The sequence below is a fragment of the Aethina tumida genome, chromosome 5 (assembly GCF_024364675.1).
Source record: "Aethina tumida isolate Nest 87 chromosome 5, icAetTumi1.1, whole genome shotgun sequence".
NCBI lineage: Eukaryota > Metazoa > Arthropoda > Insecta > Coleoptera > Nitidulidae > Aethina > Aethina tumida.
This window is the reverse complement of record NC_065439.1, coordinates 12,781,440-12,800,611: the sequence shown is the minus strand read 5'-3', so window position 1 is coordinate 12,800,611 and position 19,172 is coordinate 12,781,440. Positions and strand designations below refer to the sequence as shown.

The 19,172-nt window shown below is 35.4% G+C and overlaps 2 protein-coding genes across 10 annotated transcripts in view; one reads left to right on the top strand and one right to left on the bottom strand.

Moving 5' to 3' along the window:
* LOC109599566 (somatostatin receptor type 2-like) overlaps window positions 1-15,052 on the top strand; it is a 226,400-nt gene extending 211,348 nt beyond the window's left edge. For 4 of the 8 annotated variants that reach the window (XM_049967539.1, XM_049967541.1, XM_049967538.1 and 1 more), the window contains 4 exons: window positions 8,755-8,834; window positions 9,260-10,167; window positions 10,226-10,502; window positions 10,556-11,653. In XM_049967539.1, coding sequence (XP_049823496.1) covers window positions 9,308-10,167; window positions 10,226-10,502; window positions 10,556-10,672 — 1,254 coding nt within the window. In that variant the 5' untranslated portion in view covers window positions 8,755-8,834; window positions 9,260-9,307 and the 3' untranslated portion in view covers window positions 10,673-11,653. Of the gene's footprint in view, window positions 1-8,754; window positions 8,835-9,259; window positions 10,168-10,225; window positions 10,503-10,555; window positions 11,654-13,067; window positions 13,925-13,978; window positions 14,208-14,260 lie in introns of those variants that run through there. The other 4 variants (XR_007548094.1, XM_049967544.1, XM_049967542.1 and 1 more) reach the window with 4 other exon arrangements.
* Window positions 15,053-15,772: 720 nt separating this feature from the next.
* Window positions 15,773-19,144, bottom strand: LOC109599571 (GATOR complex protein WDR24). 2 transcript variants are annotated; one of them, XM_049967745.1, is made up of 6 exons: window positions 18,867-19,144; window positions 18,476-18,815; window positions 17,593-18,058; window positions 17,155-17,538; window positions 16,702-17,101; window positions 15,773-16,638 (listed from the first exon to the last, which is right to left on the bottom strand). In XM_049967745.1, exons 1-6 carry the CDS (start codon window positions 18,955-18,957, stop codon window positions 15,890-15,892), a joined length of 2,430 nt encoding a protein of 809 aa, XP_049823702.1. In that variant the 5' UTR covers window positions 18,958-19,144; the 3' UTR covers window positions 15,773-15,889. The 2 variants fall into 2 exon arrangements, with proteins under 2 accessions (XP_049823702.1, XP_019871139.2); XM_020015580.2 differs by having other exon boundaries at window positions 15,773-16,626; window positions 18,867-19,143.
* Window positions 19,145-19,172: the final 28 nt, after the last annotated feature.

Here is a 19,172-nt window from a genome sequence, read left to right as displayed (position 1 = left end):
TGTGCTTATTTTGTATCTTTTATGAGAATTTCCGTTTGTAAGGAAAGTATTTTAATAGTTATTTATGAACAAAGATGTTTTTTAAATTATTAGGAAGTCCGAGAACTGAATAAGCTGTTTCATTTTCTGAAATATTCGAAATATAATCATATACTAGATATGAATTTTGTCTGGTTTTATTAACGTTAAGAATACACGTGGCTGGTTTATTTAAAAGTTATTTGGGACATAATAAAAATATAAAAGTTTTCGCTTTGTGTGCTTAACACAGTTGTTCCATTAGGATGTTTTATACCCGTCTTTTATTCATAACATTTAATGACAATATTTGCATCGTTCTATGTTTACTGTAATATTAACTTTTCAGTAAAAGCCACTTCTTCGTTTATTGGAAAAATTGATGGATCACAAAGGTACAGAATGAATAAAATGACGAAGTATCTAATAAAAACACAAGGGCTGCTAGCCGAGAACGTTGAACTCCAAATAAAATGATACGGGAACAAAAGAGACATGTTCCCCGTTGATAACCTTTTCCCTAGTTTCAGCCAAAGCGTTTTCCAATACACGTGAGAAACTGCTCCCGGTCGCATCTTTATCTAATTGTACTTTCATGAATTTCATAAATCCTGACAGTTTCTGCATCTTGCTGCCTAAGAAAACGATAAAAATGCTCCGCGTACGCTGATATGTAACCGAAAACTGGCAGAAAACGGGAGGGACATTCGAGAACAGCTTTAGCAAATGTAAAATGCTTAGTTATTCTCTTAAGACCTTTTTAAGCGGACCCTTCACATTTATGTTCATGGTTCAAATATTCGACCGCAAAAGTTGCATAATTCCGGATTCTCCAAACAAAAATTGAAAAGGTTCAATTACAGACACCCCCAACCTTTATCCTCAGCCTTATTTGCAGCATCTATGCTAATGGACCTCCAATTTATTTATCTCATGCTTTGTTACGTCTTAAGATAAATTATTCAATGCTAAATAATAAAGCTCCAAGCGACAAGCTTATATTTTATGGTAAATGTACAGGTGTTTCTGTTGTTCCACTGAAATTTAATATTAGTCGAGAGTTTTAAGTAAAAATATCGTTAGTTTGTCTTCTCAGAGAACACAGAATTTATTTTTCGTTTTCTATTCCGTTAATAATTAGGACAATCAAATAAGTAATATAACTACAATTTTCATTCACTGTTCAATTTCTCAAATGCATTGTAAAATTTGTTTAATTTTTGTTTTTGTTTGAGTTTGGTGAAAAGCCTATCCCCTTTACTAAAGTTTCCTCTCCTATTTATAATCGGTTCTGCCTAAGTGATTGGCGAGAAATTCGAATTTCAAATGCAAAAATATCAATAACATGAATGTCACGAAATCTGAACTTGAAATATTAAATCTATCTAAATTATAGAACATTTTTGCTATCAAATAATTTATTATGGATAGAATGTATTTCACAATGTTTCTTTAATACAAAAACAAAGAGTTAGTAAAAAACATCAGAAACTTTTCTCATTCGAAAAATCTTCTTCATCTTGCCGTCTAAAAAAAATATGTAGCATACGTTGATATGTAACCGAAAACTGGCATAAAACGGGAGAGACATTCGACAGCTTCAGCAAATGTAAAATGCTTAGTTATTCTCTCGATATACACCGATAGGTAGCCAAATACTGATACAAAAAGGGTGAGACATTCAGAAACAGCTTCAGTAAATGTAAAAGAGAATAATCTCTTAAGACCTTTTTAAGCGGACCCTTCACATTTATGTTTCACGGTCCAAATATCCGACCGTAAAAGTTACATAATTCTGGACCCGTTTCTCCAAACAAAAAATGAAACGGTTCAATTACAGAAACCCCCAACCTTTTTACTCCACCTTAAGCTATAATTACTTAGAGCATTTATGCTAATGTCCCTCCAATTTATTTAACTTATACTTTGTTAAGTCTTAAAATGGATTACTGAATGCTAAACAATAAAGCTCCAAACGACGAGCTTATATTTTACGGTGAATGTACAGGTGTTTCTGTTGCCACAATGAAATTCAATATTAACGGAGTGTTTTAAGTAAAAATATCATTTTGTAGGGGTTGGAAACTTGTTTGCCCTCTCAGATATCACAGTATTTGTTTTTAGTTTTTTCACTCTATTCAAAAATTAAGGCAATTAATTAGAATATGTTATCAGTTTTACTTTCATTTTCAGTTCAACCTCTTACATTAATTGTAAGATTTATCCAAATATTGCTTTTATTTGAGTTAGTTGAAAAGTCTAGACCTCCACTGAAGTTTTCTGTCCTATTTATAGTGGGTACTTTACAAATGATTGGCATGAAATTTGTGTTTCGAATCCATCAATGACAATTATATATATGTCATCGAATTTGAACTCCAAATATTAAATCCACCCAAGTAAGAGCAAGTTTCTGTTGTCAAATAATTTATTATAGATAGAATATAAATTATAATGTTTTTTTAAGAAAGAAGTTGAAGTAATAATTAGTAAAAAATTATTAAAAATTGAGTAGAGCGTGCAAGTATTGTATGTCAATCATTATTTTACGAAAAATTGCATTATTACCAAAAATAATGTAAAATTGAAAAAATACTTTTGAGCTTTATCCCTCAGTTTCAGTCTAAGCGTTTTCCAATACACGTCACAAACTTCTCCCGTTCGAAAAATCATTAACTAACTAATTGTACTTTCAAGAATTTCATAAATCCCGACAGCTTCAGCATCCTGCCGTCTAAAAAAACGATAAAAATACTCGGCATACCCCTACATGAAACCGTAGACTGACACAAAAGGGGCAAAACATTCTGGATCAGCTTCAGCAAATGTAAATGCTTAGTTATTCTCTTAAAGGCCTTTTTTTAAGCGGACCCTTCACATTTATGTTTCACGGTCCAAATATCCGACCGTAAAAGTTGCATAATTCTGGACCCGTTTCTCCAAACAAAAAATGAAACGGTTCAATTACAGAAACCCCCAACCTTTTTACTCCACTATAGACGATAATTACTTACAGCATTTATGCTAATGTACCTCCAAATTATTTAGCTCATGCTTTGTTAAATCTTAAAATGGATTACTGAATGCTAAACAATAAAGCTCCATACGACGAGCTTATATTTTACGGTGAATGTACTGGTGTTTCTGTTGCCACAATAAAATTTAATATTTGCAGTGTTTTAAGTAAAAATATCATTTTATAGAGGTTGGGAACTTCTTGTTTGCCCTCTACGATATCGCAATATTTGTTTTAGTTTTTTCACTCCTATCAATAATTAGGGCAATTAATTAGAATATGTTATCAGTTTTATCTTCATTTTCAGTTCAACCTCTTACATTGATTGTAAGATTTATCCAAATATTGCTTTTATTCGAGTTAGTTGATAAGTCTAGTTCTCCACTGAAGTTTTCTGTCCTATTTATAGTCGGTACTTTCCAAATGATTGGCATAAAATTTGTATTTTGAATTCATTAATGACAATAGCATATATCTCATCGAATTTGAACACCAAATATTAAATCCATCCAAGTAAGAGAACGTTTTTGTTGTCAAATAATTTATCATATATAGAATATATTTTACAATGCTTTTTTTAAGAAATATCAAGGAGTTAAAGTAATAATTAGTAAAAAAATATTAAAAATAGAGTAGAACGTGCAAGTATTGAATGTCAAACATTATTTTACGAAAAATTACATTACTGGCAAAAATAATGTAAAATTGAAAAAATACTTTTGATCTTTATCCCTCAGTTTCAGTCTAAGCGTTTCCCAATACACGTCACAAACTTCTCCCGTTCGAAAAATAACTAATTGGACTTTCAGAAATTTCATAAATCCCGACAGTTTCTGCATACTCCCGTCTAAGAAAATGATAAAAATACTCGGCATACCCCTATATGTAACCGTTGACTGACACAAAAGGGGCAAGACATTCGGGAACAGCTTCAGCAAATGTAAATGCTTAATTATTCTCTTAAAGGCCCATTTTTAAGCGGACCCTTCACGTTCATGTTTCACGGTCCAAATATCCGACCGTAAATGTTGCGTAATTCTGGACCAGTTTCTCCAAACAAAAAATGAAACTATTCAATAACAGAAACCCCCAATCTTTTTACTCCACTTTAGGCTATAATTACTTACATTTATGCTAATGTCCCTCCAAATTATTTAGCTCATTCTTTGTTAAGTCTTAAAATGGATCACTGAATGCTAAATAATAAAGCTCCAAATGAGCTTATATTTTACGGTAAATGTACAGGTATTTCTGTTGCCACAATGAAATTTAATATTGGCCGAGAGTTTTAAGTAAAAATATCATTTTACAGGGGTTGGGAACTTCTGGTTCGCCCTCTCAGATATCACAGTGCTCCTTTTTCGATTTTTTTCTCCTCCCTATTCCTAATTAGGGCAATTAATTAATTGTAAGATTTATCCAAATATTGCTTTTATTTGAGTTAGTTGAAAAGTCTAGACCTCCACTGAAGTTTTCTGTCCTATTTATAGTGGGTACTTTACAAATGATTGGCATGAAATTTGTGTTTCGAATCCATCAATGACAATTATATATATGTCATCGAATTTGAACTCCAAATATTAAATCCACCCAAGTAAGAGCAAGTTTCTGTTGTCAAATAATTTATTATAGATAGAATATAATTTATAATGTTTTTTAAGAAAGAAGTTGAAGTAATAATTAGTAAAAAATTATTAAAAATTGAGTAGAGCGTGCAAGTATTGTATGTCAATCATTATTTTACGAAAAATTGCATTATTACCAAAAATAATGTAAAATTGAAAAAATACTTTTGAGCTTTATCCCTCAGTTTCAGTCTAAGCGTTTTCCAATACACGTCACAAACTTCTCCCGTTCGAAAAATCATTAACTAACTAATTGTACTTTCAAGAATTTCATAAATCCCGACAGCTTCAGCATCCTGCCGTCTAAAAAAAACGATAAAAATACTCGGCATACCCCTACATGAAACCGTAGACTGACACAAAAGGGGCAAAACATTCTGGATCAGCTTCAGCAAATGTAAATGCTTAGTTATTCTCTTAAAGGCCTTTTTTTAAGCGGACCCTTCACATTTATGTTTCACGGTCCAAATATCCGACCGTAAAAGTTGCATAATTCTGGACCCGTTTCTCCAAACAAAAAATGAAACGGTTCAATTACAGAAACCCCCAACCTTTTTACTCCACTATAGACGATAATTACTTACAGCATTTATGCTAATGTACCTCCAAATTATTTAGCTCATGCTTTGTTAAATCTTAAAATGGATTACTGAATGCTAAACAATAAAGCTCCATACGACGAGCTTATATTTTACGGTGAATGTACTGGTGTTTCTGTTGCCACAATAAAATTTAATATTTGCAGTGTTTTAAGTAAAAATATCATTTTATAGAGGTTGGGAACTTCTTGTTTGCCCTCTACGATATCGCAATATTTGTTTTAGTTTTTTCACTCCTATCAATAATTAAGGCAATTAATTAGAATATGTTATCAGTTTTACCTTCATTTTCAGTTCAACCTCTTACATTGATTGTAAGATTTATCCAAATATTGCTTTTATTCGAGTTAGTTGATAAGTCTAGTTCTCCACTGTAGTTTTCTGTCCTATTTATAGTCGGTACTTTCCAAATGATTGGCATAAAATTTGTATTTTGAATTCATCAATGACAATAGCATATATCTCATCGAATTTGAACACCAAATATTAAATCCATCCAAGTAAGAGAACGTTTTTGTTGTCAAATAATTTATCATATATAGAATATATTTTACAATGCTTTTTTTAAGAAATATCAAGGAGTTAAAGTAATAATTAGTAAAAAAATATGAAAAATAGAGTAGAACATGCAAGTATTGAATGTCAAACATTATTTTACGAAAAATTACATTACTGGCAAAAATAATGTAAAATTGAAAAAATACTTTTGATCTTTATCCCTCAGTTTCAGTCTAAGCGTTTCCCAATACACGTCACAAACTTCTCCCGTTCGAAAAATCATTAACTAATTGGACTTTCAGAAATTTCATAAATCCCGACAGTTTCTGCATACTCCCGTCTAAGAAAATGATAAAAATACTCGGCATACCCCTATATGTAACCGTTGACTGACACAAAAGGGGCAAGACATTCGGGAACAGCTTCAGCAAATGTAAATGCTTAATTATTCTCTTAAAGGCCCATTTTTAAGCGGACCCTTCACGTTCATGTTTCACGGTCCAAATATCCGACCGTAAATGTTGCGTAATTCTGGACCAGTTCCTCCAAACAAAAAATGAAACTGTTGAATAACAGAAACCCCCAATCTTTTTACTCCACTTTAGGTTATAATTACTTACATTTATGCTAATGTCCCTCCAAATTATTTAGCTCATTCTTTGTTAAGTCTTAAAATGGATCACTGAATGCTAAATAATAAAGCTCCAAATGAGCTTATATTTTACGGTAAATGTACAGGTATTTCTGTTGCCACAATGAAATTTAATATTGGCCGAGAGTTTTAAGTAAAAATATCATTTTACAGGGGTTGGGAACTTCTGGTTCGCCCTCTCAGATATCACAGTGCTCCTTTTTCGGTTTTTTTCTCCTCCCTATTCCTAATTAGGGCAATTAATTAGGAAATATTATCACTTCGTCCTTCATTCTCAGTTCAGCCTCTCAAATTTATTGTAAGATTTATTCAATCATTGCCTTTGTTTGAGTTTGGAGAGGGACGTTCCCGTTTGTAATTGGTACGCACCTAAATTTTTATTGTTGCTTTTTTTATTTTGATGCAATAAATCCTACGTGACATGGTAGCTTTGAATAAAATCACCCTTATACCTTCCAAGCTGAATCGGATATACTCGTATAGAACATGATTTATGAAAAACGATGTCTCCAAAAAATACATTGTTGGTGTAATTTATTGTATTTTTTTATTGTTACGCAGGAAAAACCGAACTGGACGCACAAAACCGGAAGGACGTAAGGATAATGATTTGTTGAGATTGTGCGTGCGTGGAAAATGATGGGAACGAACGAATTTATATTTTTAATGGATTAGGATCAGCCAAAATTTGGCAGAAAACGTACGTTTCCTCGTAATTAAAGTTTTATATATCCATTGTGTATTACCGGGACGTGAAGTGCGTAATTGCGAAAGTAATATTTAAGCCCGTAAAGTACGTGCATAATGAATTTCGACCCACGTATTTCGTGCTCCATAAAATTCGTATTACGGTACTCAATAAAATATGTCGTTAAACATCAAAATGGCACATGTGTAGGAATTTATTATTTTTCAGCAAATATTACATTTTTTTTTTCGCTTTAGTCAACAGTTATTCATTATTTATAGCTTGCAAATGCTGTCAGCCGTACGGAAAATAAATTTTAATAAAATCCTTTTTAGAAAGTTTCGAGGGAGAGGCCGCAGCGGTGAATGGACACGTACTCCACTTTTAAGTAAAATTGTTTGTTTGAGCGCGTGACAAGACCCACTGTATTCGTAATTGTAGTGTAAACAGTCTGCGAGCTTTCAGACTTTTTAAACAAGGAACGTCGCTTTTACGGACGCATCCACGTGTCACTTCGGATTAAATCCAGATAAATGTCGCGTATCTCCCAACACGTGGATTATCGTAGTTATTTATTGTGATAATGTTGATGTTGAGTGGTACAGACGGATTTTATTGTCGGATTTAAGATTAATGTAAATTCGCATTGACTTTGAAAGAGTTGCCCGACCCAAATCCAAAACCGCTGCGGTAGGTAATTAAATTTGCAATAATTACTTCGACTTGGAGGTAACTTCGTCGTCGAAGTTGCTAACCGAATTATCTTCTTACGCGTTTTCTGTCATAATTATACAAATGACTCACGTCTTTATTGAATTATTAACAATTGCCGACTGTATGCAACGGAATATATTGAGAAATTGAGAAGTTACGATTGTTTGGTCATCGCAAACGCCCATACGCTGAACTGCAATTACAAAAGTCGTCTGAAAATCGTAAAACACGAAGAATTAAAGGCCCGTTTGAATGCAATAACGATCATAAATGTCGGACTCCGGCCATAAAAAACATTAACGAAGGGTTGGGATGTATTTTTTATTGGCGAACCTGAATTAAACCAGTTACGCAATATGTGAACAAAAGCGCTCGATTAAACGTTATGGCGACGATAAATGTGTACTGACATAGTAAAAATTATATTGACGTTGTAATTATAAAATAAATACGCTTTTGATGTTACGTAACTGATTAACTGATTAATGGGTAGTATTGCTAATGAAATATAAGAAGGTTACGCAATGAGTTTGTTGTGTTACAAACAATTTTTTTTCTGACTCCATTAAATTAATTATAAAAATCTGACTGACTGAGGGGGCTTTTTAATTATCCATACAGACTAATTAAATCGGGATTAAATATCGGTTACGCATGTTTTGCTGTAGTAACTTCTCTCAACTTTTACAAATCCACCTTAAAACGTGGAAAAAATAAAAAGCGGTCCCCCCCGAAAATAACTTTTTTAATAAACCCCTGTTTCGTAAAGAAGCTCTCCAAATTTGTTATAACCATTCAATGTGTACAAAACTTTTCATAAAATCTTATTAAACTCCACTTATAACATTATCTAAACATTTATTGTTTGAAATCTTATCAAACTCAACAAGAACTAAATAAAACCCTCAAAACATTATCCAAACTGAAACGTTTCGTTGTTACAGAGTCCATTGACAATAAGAATATCCTGCACCGCTGACACACTGGCAATTTAAGGGCGCAAAACTGCAATATCGTCGAAAAGGTCAGTATGTTTCACATGAACCACCATCTACTATATATGGTAATGTATTGACGTTGTACTTGTGTTTACCCAAAGCAAATCCGTCTTTTTAGTGGCCGCCGAAAGCTTTTATTCGCGTAGTTAGCCTCCATTTTCCCCCCGCCAATTATACGAAACATTCGCTTTCATTCGTTTGGGCTGAAAGTAAAAAATAACCGCGGGTTCGTTGAAATAACATGAGTGATGAACGAGGCAGACGCGACTGCATTTAGGTCCGTTTATTTATTCATTAAAACTGTTCATTCCATTTATCTCCCCGCGATGGCAGGCAACCACTTCCAAACTCCACCTGCTGAAGTGGCAATTCGTTTGAGTGATACTCACAGTTACACAGCTTTACATGATCAACGTGTCCTACTTCACTAAAATGAATTGTTCTGTTTCAGATTAACGGTACTATGTTAAACACCTGATTCCCTGATAAATACATCAAGATGAACAACACAACAGATTTAATGGACAACCCGGGGTCCACCTTCGAGGGGTACCGCAGTATAATCCAAATAATCCTGTTCTGCGTAGTATGTTTCGTGGGCCTTGTTGGCAACACGCTCGTCATCTACGTCGTCATCAGATTTTCCAAAATGCAAACGGTCACCAACATGTACATAGTCAACCTGGCGATCGCGGACGAATGCTTCCTCATCGGCCTCCCATTCCTAATAGCGACCATGATCAGAGGCAGTTGGATTTTCGGCCACATCGCTTGCAAAGCCTACATGATCAGCACCAGCATTAACCAGTTCACTAGCAGCATTTTCCTCTGCGTCATGTCGGCGGACCGTTACATCGCAGTGTGCCACCCAATTTCGTCTCCGAGGTGGCGCACACCCTTTATATCGAAAGTAGTCTCGTTGCTAGCATGGACGACGAGCATCCTCTTGATAATCCCCATTATAAACCACGCGCGGGAAGTTGGAGGTGCCCCCGATCACATGTCTTGCGTCATCATGTTCAGAGATCTCGACGATGGCCAAGCCAACATGTCCAACATAACAAACAGCTCCATGTTGGACACTGATTCGCAGGGCATGCCTATTGAAACAATCTACGCCAGGTACATCTTCACCTTCAGCTTCTGCATTCCTTTGTGCTTGATTCTGCTGTTCTACTTTAGAGTGGTGATGAAACTAAGGAATGTAGGGCCGAAGAATAAGTCCAAAGAAAAGAAAAGATCTCACAGGAAGGTCACAAATTTAGTACTGACCGTTATCACAGTTTATGTGATTTGTTGGCTGCCTTATTGGGTTATGCAATTGGCCAATAAACCAGTTGAAGACGCAAGTGAACAAAAGTAAAAATTTTATTAATAATACCTTAATCAATTAACTAATTATTATTTTTTTTAATAGGCTTAGAATCGCTATGCATTTATTGACATCGTGTCTGAGCTACAGCAATTCAGCCATCAATCCGATCTTGTACGCGTTTCTGAGCGATAACTTCAAAAAGAGCTTTTTGAAAGCTTGTACTTGCGCCGCGATGGATGTGAACGCCCAACTTCATTTAGAGAACAGCGTGTTCCCGAGAAAAAACAAACAGAATTCGGAGAGGGCCAGACCAACAAGAGCCACATCAATTTGTCCCAATGAGGAGGAATGTGATGAGGGACCATTAGTTAACAGAACAGTGAGTACATTTGATTTAAATACTAATTTAAAATTGATATGGATTTCATTTAGGTGGATACGACTTCTATAAGCTTAACCAGTAGAACGACCACCACCACTTCCGTCACCGGAGCCGGATTAAGGAATGCGGTTAAAAATGGAGTGATATCGCAACCGACCAGTTTATAAGAACATTTTGCAATAACGGGGCAAGGAATTTTAGTCGCCAAATTTGTTGTTCAGTGTTTTATAGGGTTGACAATTTTTTTTTAATCTGGCAAATTCTTGTACCAATTTACAATTGTATTACATAATATCTATGTTACGTACGCTACTGTTTGCCTCTTTTGACCTTTGAACAATTTGTTATCGCTATAAATCTTCTTTATGATATATTTTATATTAGAGTGTTTATAGTCTTCAAGAAGCAAACAGTAATAATTTTTACTCATTTGGATCTCGTCTTGATGGATCATAGGAATTTTAAAGCAGGGTAAGTTTTTTTATAGAAAATAAATGTCTTCATCTAAATAATTACTGTGTATAGTATACGTTAACAAATATACTTAGATTAAGATTGTAAATAAATATCTAACTATTCAAATATATATATATATACAATGTTTCTCAAAAGATTTCATCCCTTGAGCCCATAAAATCTTTTGAAATCGTGTATTTGTTACTTGTAAGGATTGTTGTTTTATACCTTCTAAATTATTATATTGTATAGGCATATCATATGTGTAAATTTGTATAGAACAACAATTCAACCATTTGCTTAAATATTAATATAACTATTACGTGTAAATAGATTTTATATATTAGCTTAAATCTGTGATATTAACATATGTATTAAAAAATGGACATGTATATAGTCACTTTTAACATCTATGTACCCCTTCTATGCACCAAATGTTGTACTATCCAGCATTCAAAAAGTTCCCAAACTAAGTGTGTTACATTTAAAGACCTGTATAAAATATTTTGTCATCTAGATGTGTAGTTGATCTGTTTTGCCCGGTACATTTTCAACAGTTACCAAATACGTGTATGCTATGAGGTCTAAGTTCGACCATTATTACAAAATACCTTAAAATTACTAAGCTATATACTAATAAATGTTCATGTAAAAACATATTATGTATAAATAAATGATTCAAGCATACAAAAGTCCTTAATTTGTCTTATAATTAGTGCTTAGTAAACTAATAAAACGTTTTAGAATATCCGACTAAACTTTTGTTGCAAACTAGCAAACTATTTTATAATTCGCATGTGATATGAGTTAGTTATTTTAATTAGTCACGTTAAACTTTGAAATGCCTCAGTTAAACGAAACCCGAACAATTTCAAAATAGTTTGTGTTAATTTTGAATCGGTCAGTCGAATAATTCAATTAGAATATCCGGAAATAAACACTCTTGGCCGTTTTCGAGCCGTGTTAATCTTCTCTCAAATACTAGAATTGAACCGTGCATTATTAGAGTAATCATAAATAAATTACTTGGATGTTAGAATTAAATTAAACTACTTAAATGAGCGTGTTTTCAATACATACGAATATTTTCCTTGAGAATAAATTATAAACCAGATATTGGTTTTTAGGAAAGCAATTTTAAGATTTAAGTTTTAAAGAGGATCATTAACAACATGCGTAAATGTTGATGTTTTTCTGTATTAGTAGGAAGTGATTCTTTCGAGTGTTCTGGAAACAATCTGCTTGGGATGTTCAGGCGCTGGAGAACTGCCCATAATGTCCTAAAGGAATAGTCTCGCTTGGAAAACTTAGTAATCCACATCCTTCAGAGTCGGATTAAGGAATGCGGTTAAAAATGAAGTGATATCGCAACAGACCAGTTTATAAGAACATTTTGGAATATCGGGGCAAGGAATTTTAGCCAAATTTGTTGTTCAGTGTTTTATAGGGTTAACAACGAATTTCTGGCAAGTTCTTGTACCAATTTACAATTGTATGACATTATATCTATGTTATGTAAGTTAATCTTCATTATGATATATTTTTATTAGAGATAAATATTTATCTTTTCACTCCACTTAAAAAAATATCTAAACATTTATTGTTTGAAATCTTATCAAACTCAACGAAAACTAAATAAAACTCTCAAAACATTATCCAAACTGAAACGTTTTGTTGTTACCGAATCCATTGACAATAAGCATATCTTGCACCGCTGACACACTGGCAATTTAAGGGCGCAAACCTGCAATACCTTGGAAAAGGTCAGTATGTTTCACATGAACCACCATATACTATATATGATAATGAATTGGGGTTGTACCTGTGCTAACCCAAAGCAAACCAGTCTTTTTAGTGGTCGCCGACAGTTTTTATTCACGTAGTCAACCTCCATTTTGGAATGAAATTAAAAAATAACCGCGGGTTCGTTGAAATAACATGAGTGATGAACGAGGCAGACGCGATTGCATTTAGGTCATTTTATTTATTCGTTAAAACTGTTCATTCCATTTATCTCCCCGCGATGGCAGGCAACCACTTTCAAACTCATATCACACCTGCTGAAGTGGCAATTCGTTTGAGTGATACTCACTCACTCTGTTTCAGATTAACAGTACTATGTTAAATATCTGAGTCCCTGATAAATATATCAAGATGAACAACACAACAGATTTCATGGACAACCTGGGGTCCACCTTCGAAGGGTACCTCAGCATAATCCAAATAATCCTGTTCTGCGTAGTATGTTTCGTGGGCCTTGTTGGCAACACGCTCGTCATCTACGTCGTCATCAGATTTTCCAAAATGCAAACGGTCTCCAACATGTACATAGTCAACCTGGCGATCGCGGACGAATGCTTCCTCATCGGCCTCCCATTTCTAATAGCGACCATAATCAGAGGCAGTTGGATTTTCGGCCACATCGCTTGCAAAGCCTACATGATCAGCACCAGCATTAACCAGTTCACCAACAGCATTTTCCTCTGCGTCATGTCGGCGGACCGTTACATCGCAGAGTGCCACCCAATTTCGTCTCTGAGGTGGCGCACCCCCTTTATATCGAAAGTAGTTTCGTTGCTAGCATGGACAACGAGCATCCTCTTGATTATCCCCATTATAAACTACGCGGAAGAAGTTGAGGTTGCCCCCGATCTCACATATTGCGTCATGTTCAAAGATCTCGACGATGATTCGAAGGGCATGACTTTTGAAACGATCTACGCCAGATACATCTTCGCCTTCAGCTTTTTCATTGCTTTGTGCTTGATTCTGCTGTTCTACTTTAGAGTCGTAATGAAACTATGGAATGTAGGACCGAAGAATAAGTCCAATGAAAAGAAAAGATCTCACAGTAAGGTCACGAATTTAGTACTGACCATCATCACAGTTTATGTGATTTGTTGGCTGCCCTATTGGATTATGCAATTGGACAATAAACCAGTCGAAGACGCAAGTGAAATAAAGTAAAAATTTTATTAATAATACTTTAATCAATTAACTATTATTATTTTTAATAGGCTTAGAATCGCCATGCATTTATTGACATCGTGTCTGGGCTACAGCAATTCAGCCATCAATCCGATCTTGTACGCGTTCTTGAACGATAACTTCAAAAAGAGCTTTTTGAAAGTTTGTACTTGCGCCGCGATGGATGTGAACGCTCAACTTCATTTAGAGAACAGCGTGGCCACATCAATTTGTCCCAATGAGGAGGAATGTGATGAGGGACCATTAGTTAACAGAACAGTGAGTACATCTGATTTACATACTAATTTAAAATTGATTTGGATTTCATGTAGGTGGACACGACTTCTATAAGCTTGACCAGTATAACGACCACCACCACTTCCGTCACCGGAGCTGGATTAAGGAATGCGGTTAAAAATGGAGTGATATCGCAACCGACCAGTTTATAAGAACATTTTGGAATAACGCAAACAGTAATATTTTTTACCCAGTTGGATCTCGTCTTGATGGCTTATAGGAATTTTAAAGCAGGGTAATTTTTTTAAAGAAAATAAACGTCGTCATTTAAATAATTACGTTAACAAATCTACTTAGATTAAGATTGTAAATAAATATCTAACTGTTCCTCAAAAGATTTCATCCCTTGAGCCTTGAAATCGTGTATTTGTTACTTGTAAGGATCGTTGTTTTATACCTACTAAATTATTATATTGTATGGCATATCATATGTGTAAATTTGTATGAAACAACAATTCAACTATTTGCTTAAATATTAATATAACTATTACGTGTAAATAGATTTTATATATTATTTTAACATATGTATTAAAAAATGGACATGTATATAGTCACTTTTAACATCTATGTGCCCATCCTATGTAGCGAATGTTATACTATTCAGTATTCCAAAAGTTACCAAACTAAGTGTATTACATTTAAAGACCTGTATAAAATATTTTATCATCTAGATATGTAGTAGATCTGTTTTACCCGGTACATTTTCAACAGTTGCCAAATATGTGTATGCTATGAGGTCTAAGTTCGACCATTATTACAAAATACCTTAAAATTACTAATAAATGTTCATGTAAAAATATATTATGTATAAATAAACGATTCAAACATACAAAAGTCCTTAATTTGTCTTATAATTAGTGCTTGGTAAACAAATAAAACTTTTTAGAATATCCAACTAAACTTTTGTTGGATACTAGCAAACTATATTATAATTCGCATGTGATATGAGTTAGATATTTTAATTACAGTCACGTTAAACTTTGAAATGCCTCAGTTAAACGAAACCCCAACAATTTCAAAATAGTTTGTGTTAATTTTGAATCGGTCAGTCGAATAATTCAATTAGAATATCCGGAAATAAACACTCTTGGTCGTTTTCGAGTCGTGTTAATCTTCTCTCAAGTAATAGAATTGAACCGTGAATTATTAGAGTATTCATAAATAAATTACTTGGATGTTAGAATTAAATTAAACTACTTATAAGAGCGTGTTTTCAATACATACAAATATTTTCTTTGAGAATAAATTATAAACCAGATATTGGTTTTTAGGAAAGCAATTTTGAGATTTAAGTTTTAAAGAGGATCATTAACAACATGTGTAAATATTGAGGTTTTTCTGTAATAGCAGGGAGTGGTTCTTCCGAGTGTTCCGGAAACAATTTTCTTGGGACGTTTGGGCGCTGGAGAACCGCTCATAATGTCCTAAAGGAAGTCTCGCTGGAAAACACACGGTAATCCACATCCAGTTCCTTCAGCATAATATGGTAGAACCTGAAAGTAGTAGTTAAATGCTATAACTAGGAGAACTATTAAATAAAAATACCATTAATTTTTTTGTTTTTATTAATCGTTAAATAATATATATTTATAAAAATTTTTACGTTTCAGTTGAAAACGCGTTCAGTCATATATACACAAGATCCTCCATAATAAATTATAATTTCAACCAAACTCGCAAGAATGCCCACACCCAGTGGGACATTTTATATTCATTGAAAACCACTGTTTTATGTGGGCAACGTGACCGCCGTGTGAACAGCCCTGACACCAAGCGTAAAGTCCTTTAACGACTTGATGGCAGATGCTGCACAAGGAGGATTCAGACGAGTGACACCTGTCGCATAGCCAACCAGTTCGTTGTAACGGTTTCGAACATTTATTACAATTGGTGTTAATCCTTGTGCTTTGCTGATTGAGCGAGAAAACTGATGGTAACCAGGAGAGTTTGATCACTTGTGCAGCCTCATTCCATAGTTTGTACCTATTCAAATGTTCTATGTAGCTTAACAACCAAAACTCTTGAGTGTATTCGTCCAGTTTCTCCAAGTATTTTCTGTTATCGCCGATCACAATTAAGATACAAGCTGCAGATTGAACGTCGCCCATGTCCGCATGATATTTCAAGGCGTCTATTACTAGTTGGGATGGATCCCAGGCAGATTTCTTCTTTGGTTTTTTCACCCTCAACATGTGTAAAGGTTGAGGCTCTTCTATAATAGCAGGAAGTGGTTCTTCCGGTAGTTCCGGAGACAGTCTGTTTGGAAATTGTTCGGGCGGTGGAGATCTGTCCATTATCTCGTGCCTTAAAGGAAAAGCCTCGCTAGGAAATGCACAGTAATCCGCATCCTTCAGTTCCTGTGGCGTAATTTGGTTGTAGCTTTTGAATCCGTTCTGGTACTCTGAAAACGAACCTGAAAGTACTAGTTAAACGCCAGAAGCGAAAGCAATACAGTTTCGCATGCAACGCAACCAACCTGTGCTGATCCCATCTATCTCCATATCGAGCTCGTTCTCCCCAAAGGAGAAGTCCCCTTTGGGCAAACCGGATCGGTAATTGAGATAGTTCGGGAAACCGTTGCTGTAGACGCCGGCGTGGTCGACCTGATCCTCGTTTTCGGTCTCCCCGCTTTCGTCTCCGCCGCTGAACTGCGCCATAGGCGTGTCACCACCTAGAGATGCCTGATCAGTCTCGACGATTTCTTCATCCAATTCCATAACAGGTGAGTCGGGTTTGTCGTTCTCCTCCGGCGATTCGTTTTCGTCCTCCTTTTTGCCGTCGAACGTATCGAAGCCGTCGTACTTTTCGAAGTTGACCGAATTCTGCATGAATTCCTCGCCATAAATAGTTTTTATTATCTTCCATATCACAGACATCTAAAAACATAAAACTTAATGACAGTTGCAATGCAATGATAATGAGGTGTTACATAAGATTTGCCGTATTCTCTGGCCACGGCAGCATTGTGTTCGCACATTTCGGACACGCTCCTTCCAGTCAAAATATAATTTTTCGCCAGTTTGACAAACAATTCACTTTCAGAAAGATGATCGTGATGATTGGAAGCCATGAACTGCTGTAAAGTGCTTGAAGCTTGATGGAACGTGTCAAAGGATTGTGTGGTGGAGATTTTTCTCATCAAATTTGTCGCTTTGGTTAGAGCGTTTGTGCTGGGAGTGCTAGCAAAATTGTTAGTTTGAACTTTTTGGGCGAACAGTATTTCGCCCTCTTTATTAAAGGATATTCCATGAGGATTGGCTTTACTCGCTGGTCGACTAGCATCGTTAAACAAATGTTGGTACAGGGTGCAATCCTAAAAACAGAACCATATGAAATTAACAATTATAATATTAAGGGATATATTTACTCGGCCGCTGCTGAGAAAAACATGCGGGTCTCCCTTCCAAGCAACCCCACTGGCAATATCCCTGTGCTCATTGAACGACGCGAAGGGAATGTACGGCCGCCTCACGTCCCAGATATTAATGCTACAGTCAATCACCAAGGCACAACTGGCAATGTGATATTTCCTCTGCGGTCGCCATTTCACGTGACCTATAGCCGCAATAGTATGAATCGTGTATTCTAAAGTCGGTTTGCTGGTCTGCAAGTCCCACACTTTGATCGTCTTGTCCCTGCTAGCTGTGGCGAGCCAGGACGACTCCGGATGCCAGTCACAGGCGAACACGGGACCGCTGTGCGCCGTGTACTGCTGCTGGAGACGGTCGGGCTTTCTTATGTCCCAAATTTGGACGCTGCCGTTGTCGGAGACTGCCGCAAACGTGTACGGGTTGTGCGGACTGAACTGTACATCCCTCACACTCTCCGTATTGCTATTTACATAAAGATATATTATATATGTATATATAAACTCATGTTCAAAAGTCACAGATATTAAACTGCGATGAATTAAAATTGATCCACTTTAATTTTATACATGTTGATCACTTTATGAAATTGAAGACAGAGGAAGTATTCCACAAAATCATTGTTTTACCTATTATAGTAAGAATTTGTTATATTGGCCTTTCAGAGATATTGTTAATGATATACTACCAAATATTCAAGCTGTTATCAACAGGAACTTATGTCTAACCTTTGAGCATGAGTTTATTAACTAATGGCAAAATATTATAATACTAATTATAAAATATCAAGACATGAAAATTGAATAAAGTAAGTTTGGTCAAATCGTGGCTCATAAATTTATGGTTACACTATATATAAATAGTAAATAAATTTCTGCACACCTATAAAATATGGACACAGCCTCGTTGAGTCTGATATCAAAGTATCTCATGGTTCCATCCTGCGAGCCCGATATCAACTTGTACGCGTCGGACGTGTGAAAATTTACTTTGTTGACCGTCCTCTTGTGATCCTGATAGTCTTGTTCTTGCATCGCGCGCCCCATTTTCGTCAGGTTCCACACGCAAACGTGACCGTTCGTCGCCGCGGTGGCCAAATATTGATCATCCAGCGGGCTCCACGCGACATCGTTGCAAGAAAAACCCAGATTCAAGTGCTTGGTGGCCCTCAAGTTGCACACTTCTCTAAACTTGTTTTCTTCGATTGCATACACCTTAAACACTAACAAAGGATTGAAATTGATTGTTGAGGGATTGATGTTTACGTGCTTACCGTTTCTGCCTCCTATTGCCACCTGAGTGTTGTCACGATTTAAGGCTAGGGCGTTCACGGGGCCCTCCTGTTGAATGTGGAAAGTGCCCATTTTTGAGTAAACACAAAGTGCGCACAATACTTATATATATACCGGATTATTAACTAGGTATAAGCCCTTCTGTTAATCTATTGATATGCCATAAATTACGCACAAAATCATTTTAAGGGCTGCTTTTGATTTTTGGAAAATATTTCGTGAAAAGTGTAAGGTTATTTCACAAAGGAAAACAACAGAGTGAATTCCAAATACCAAATAATTACCTA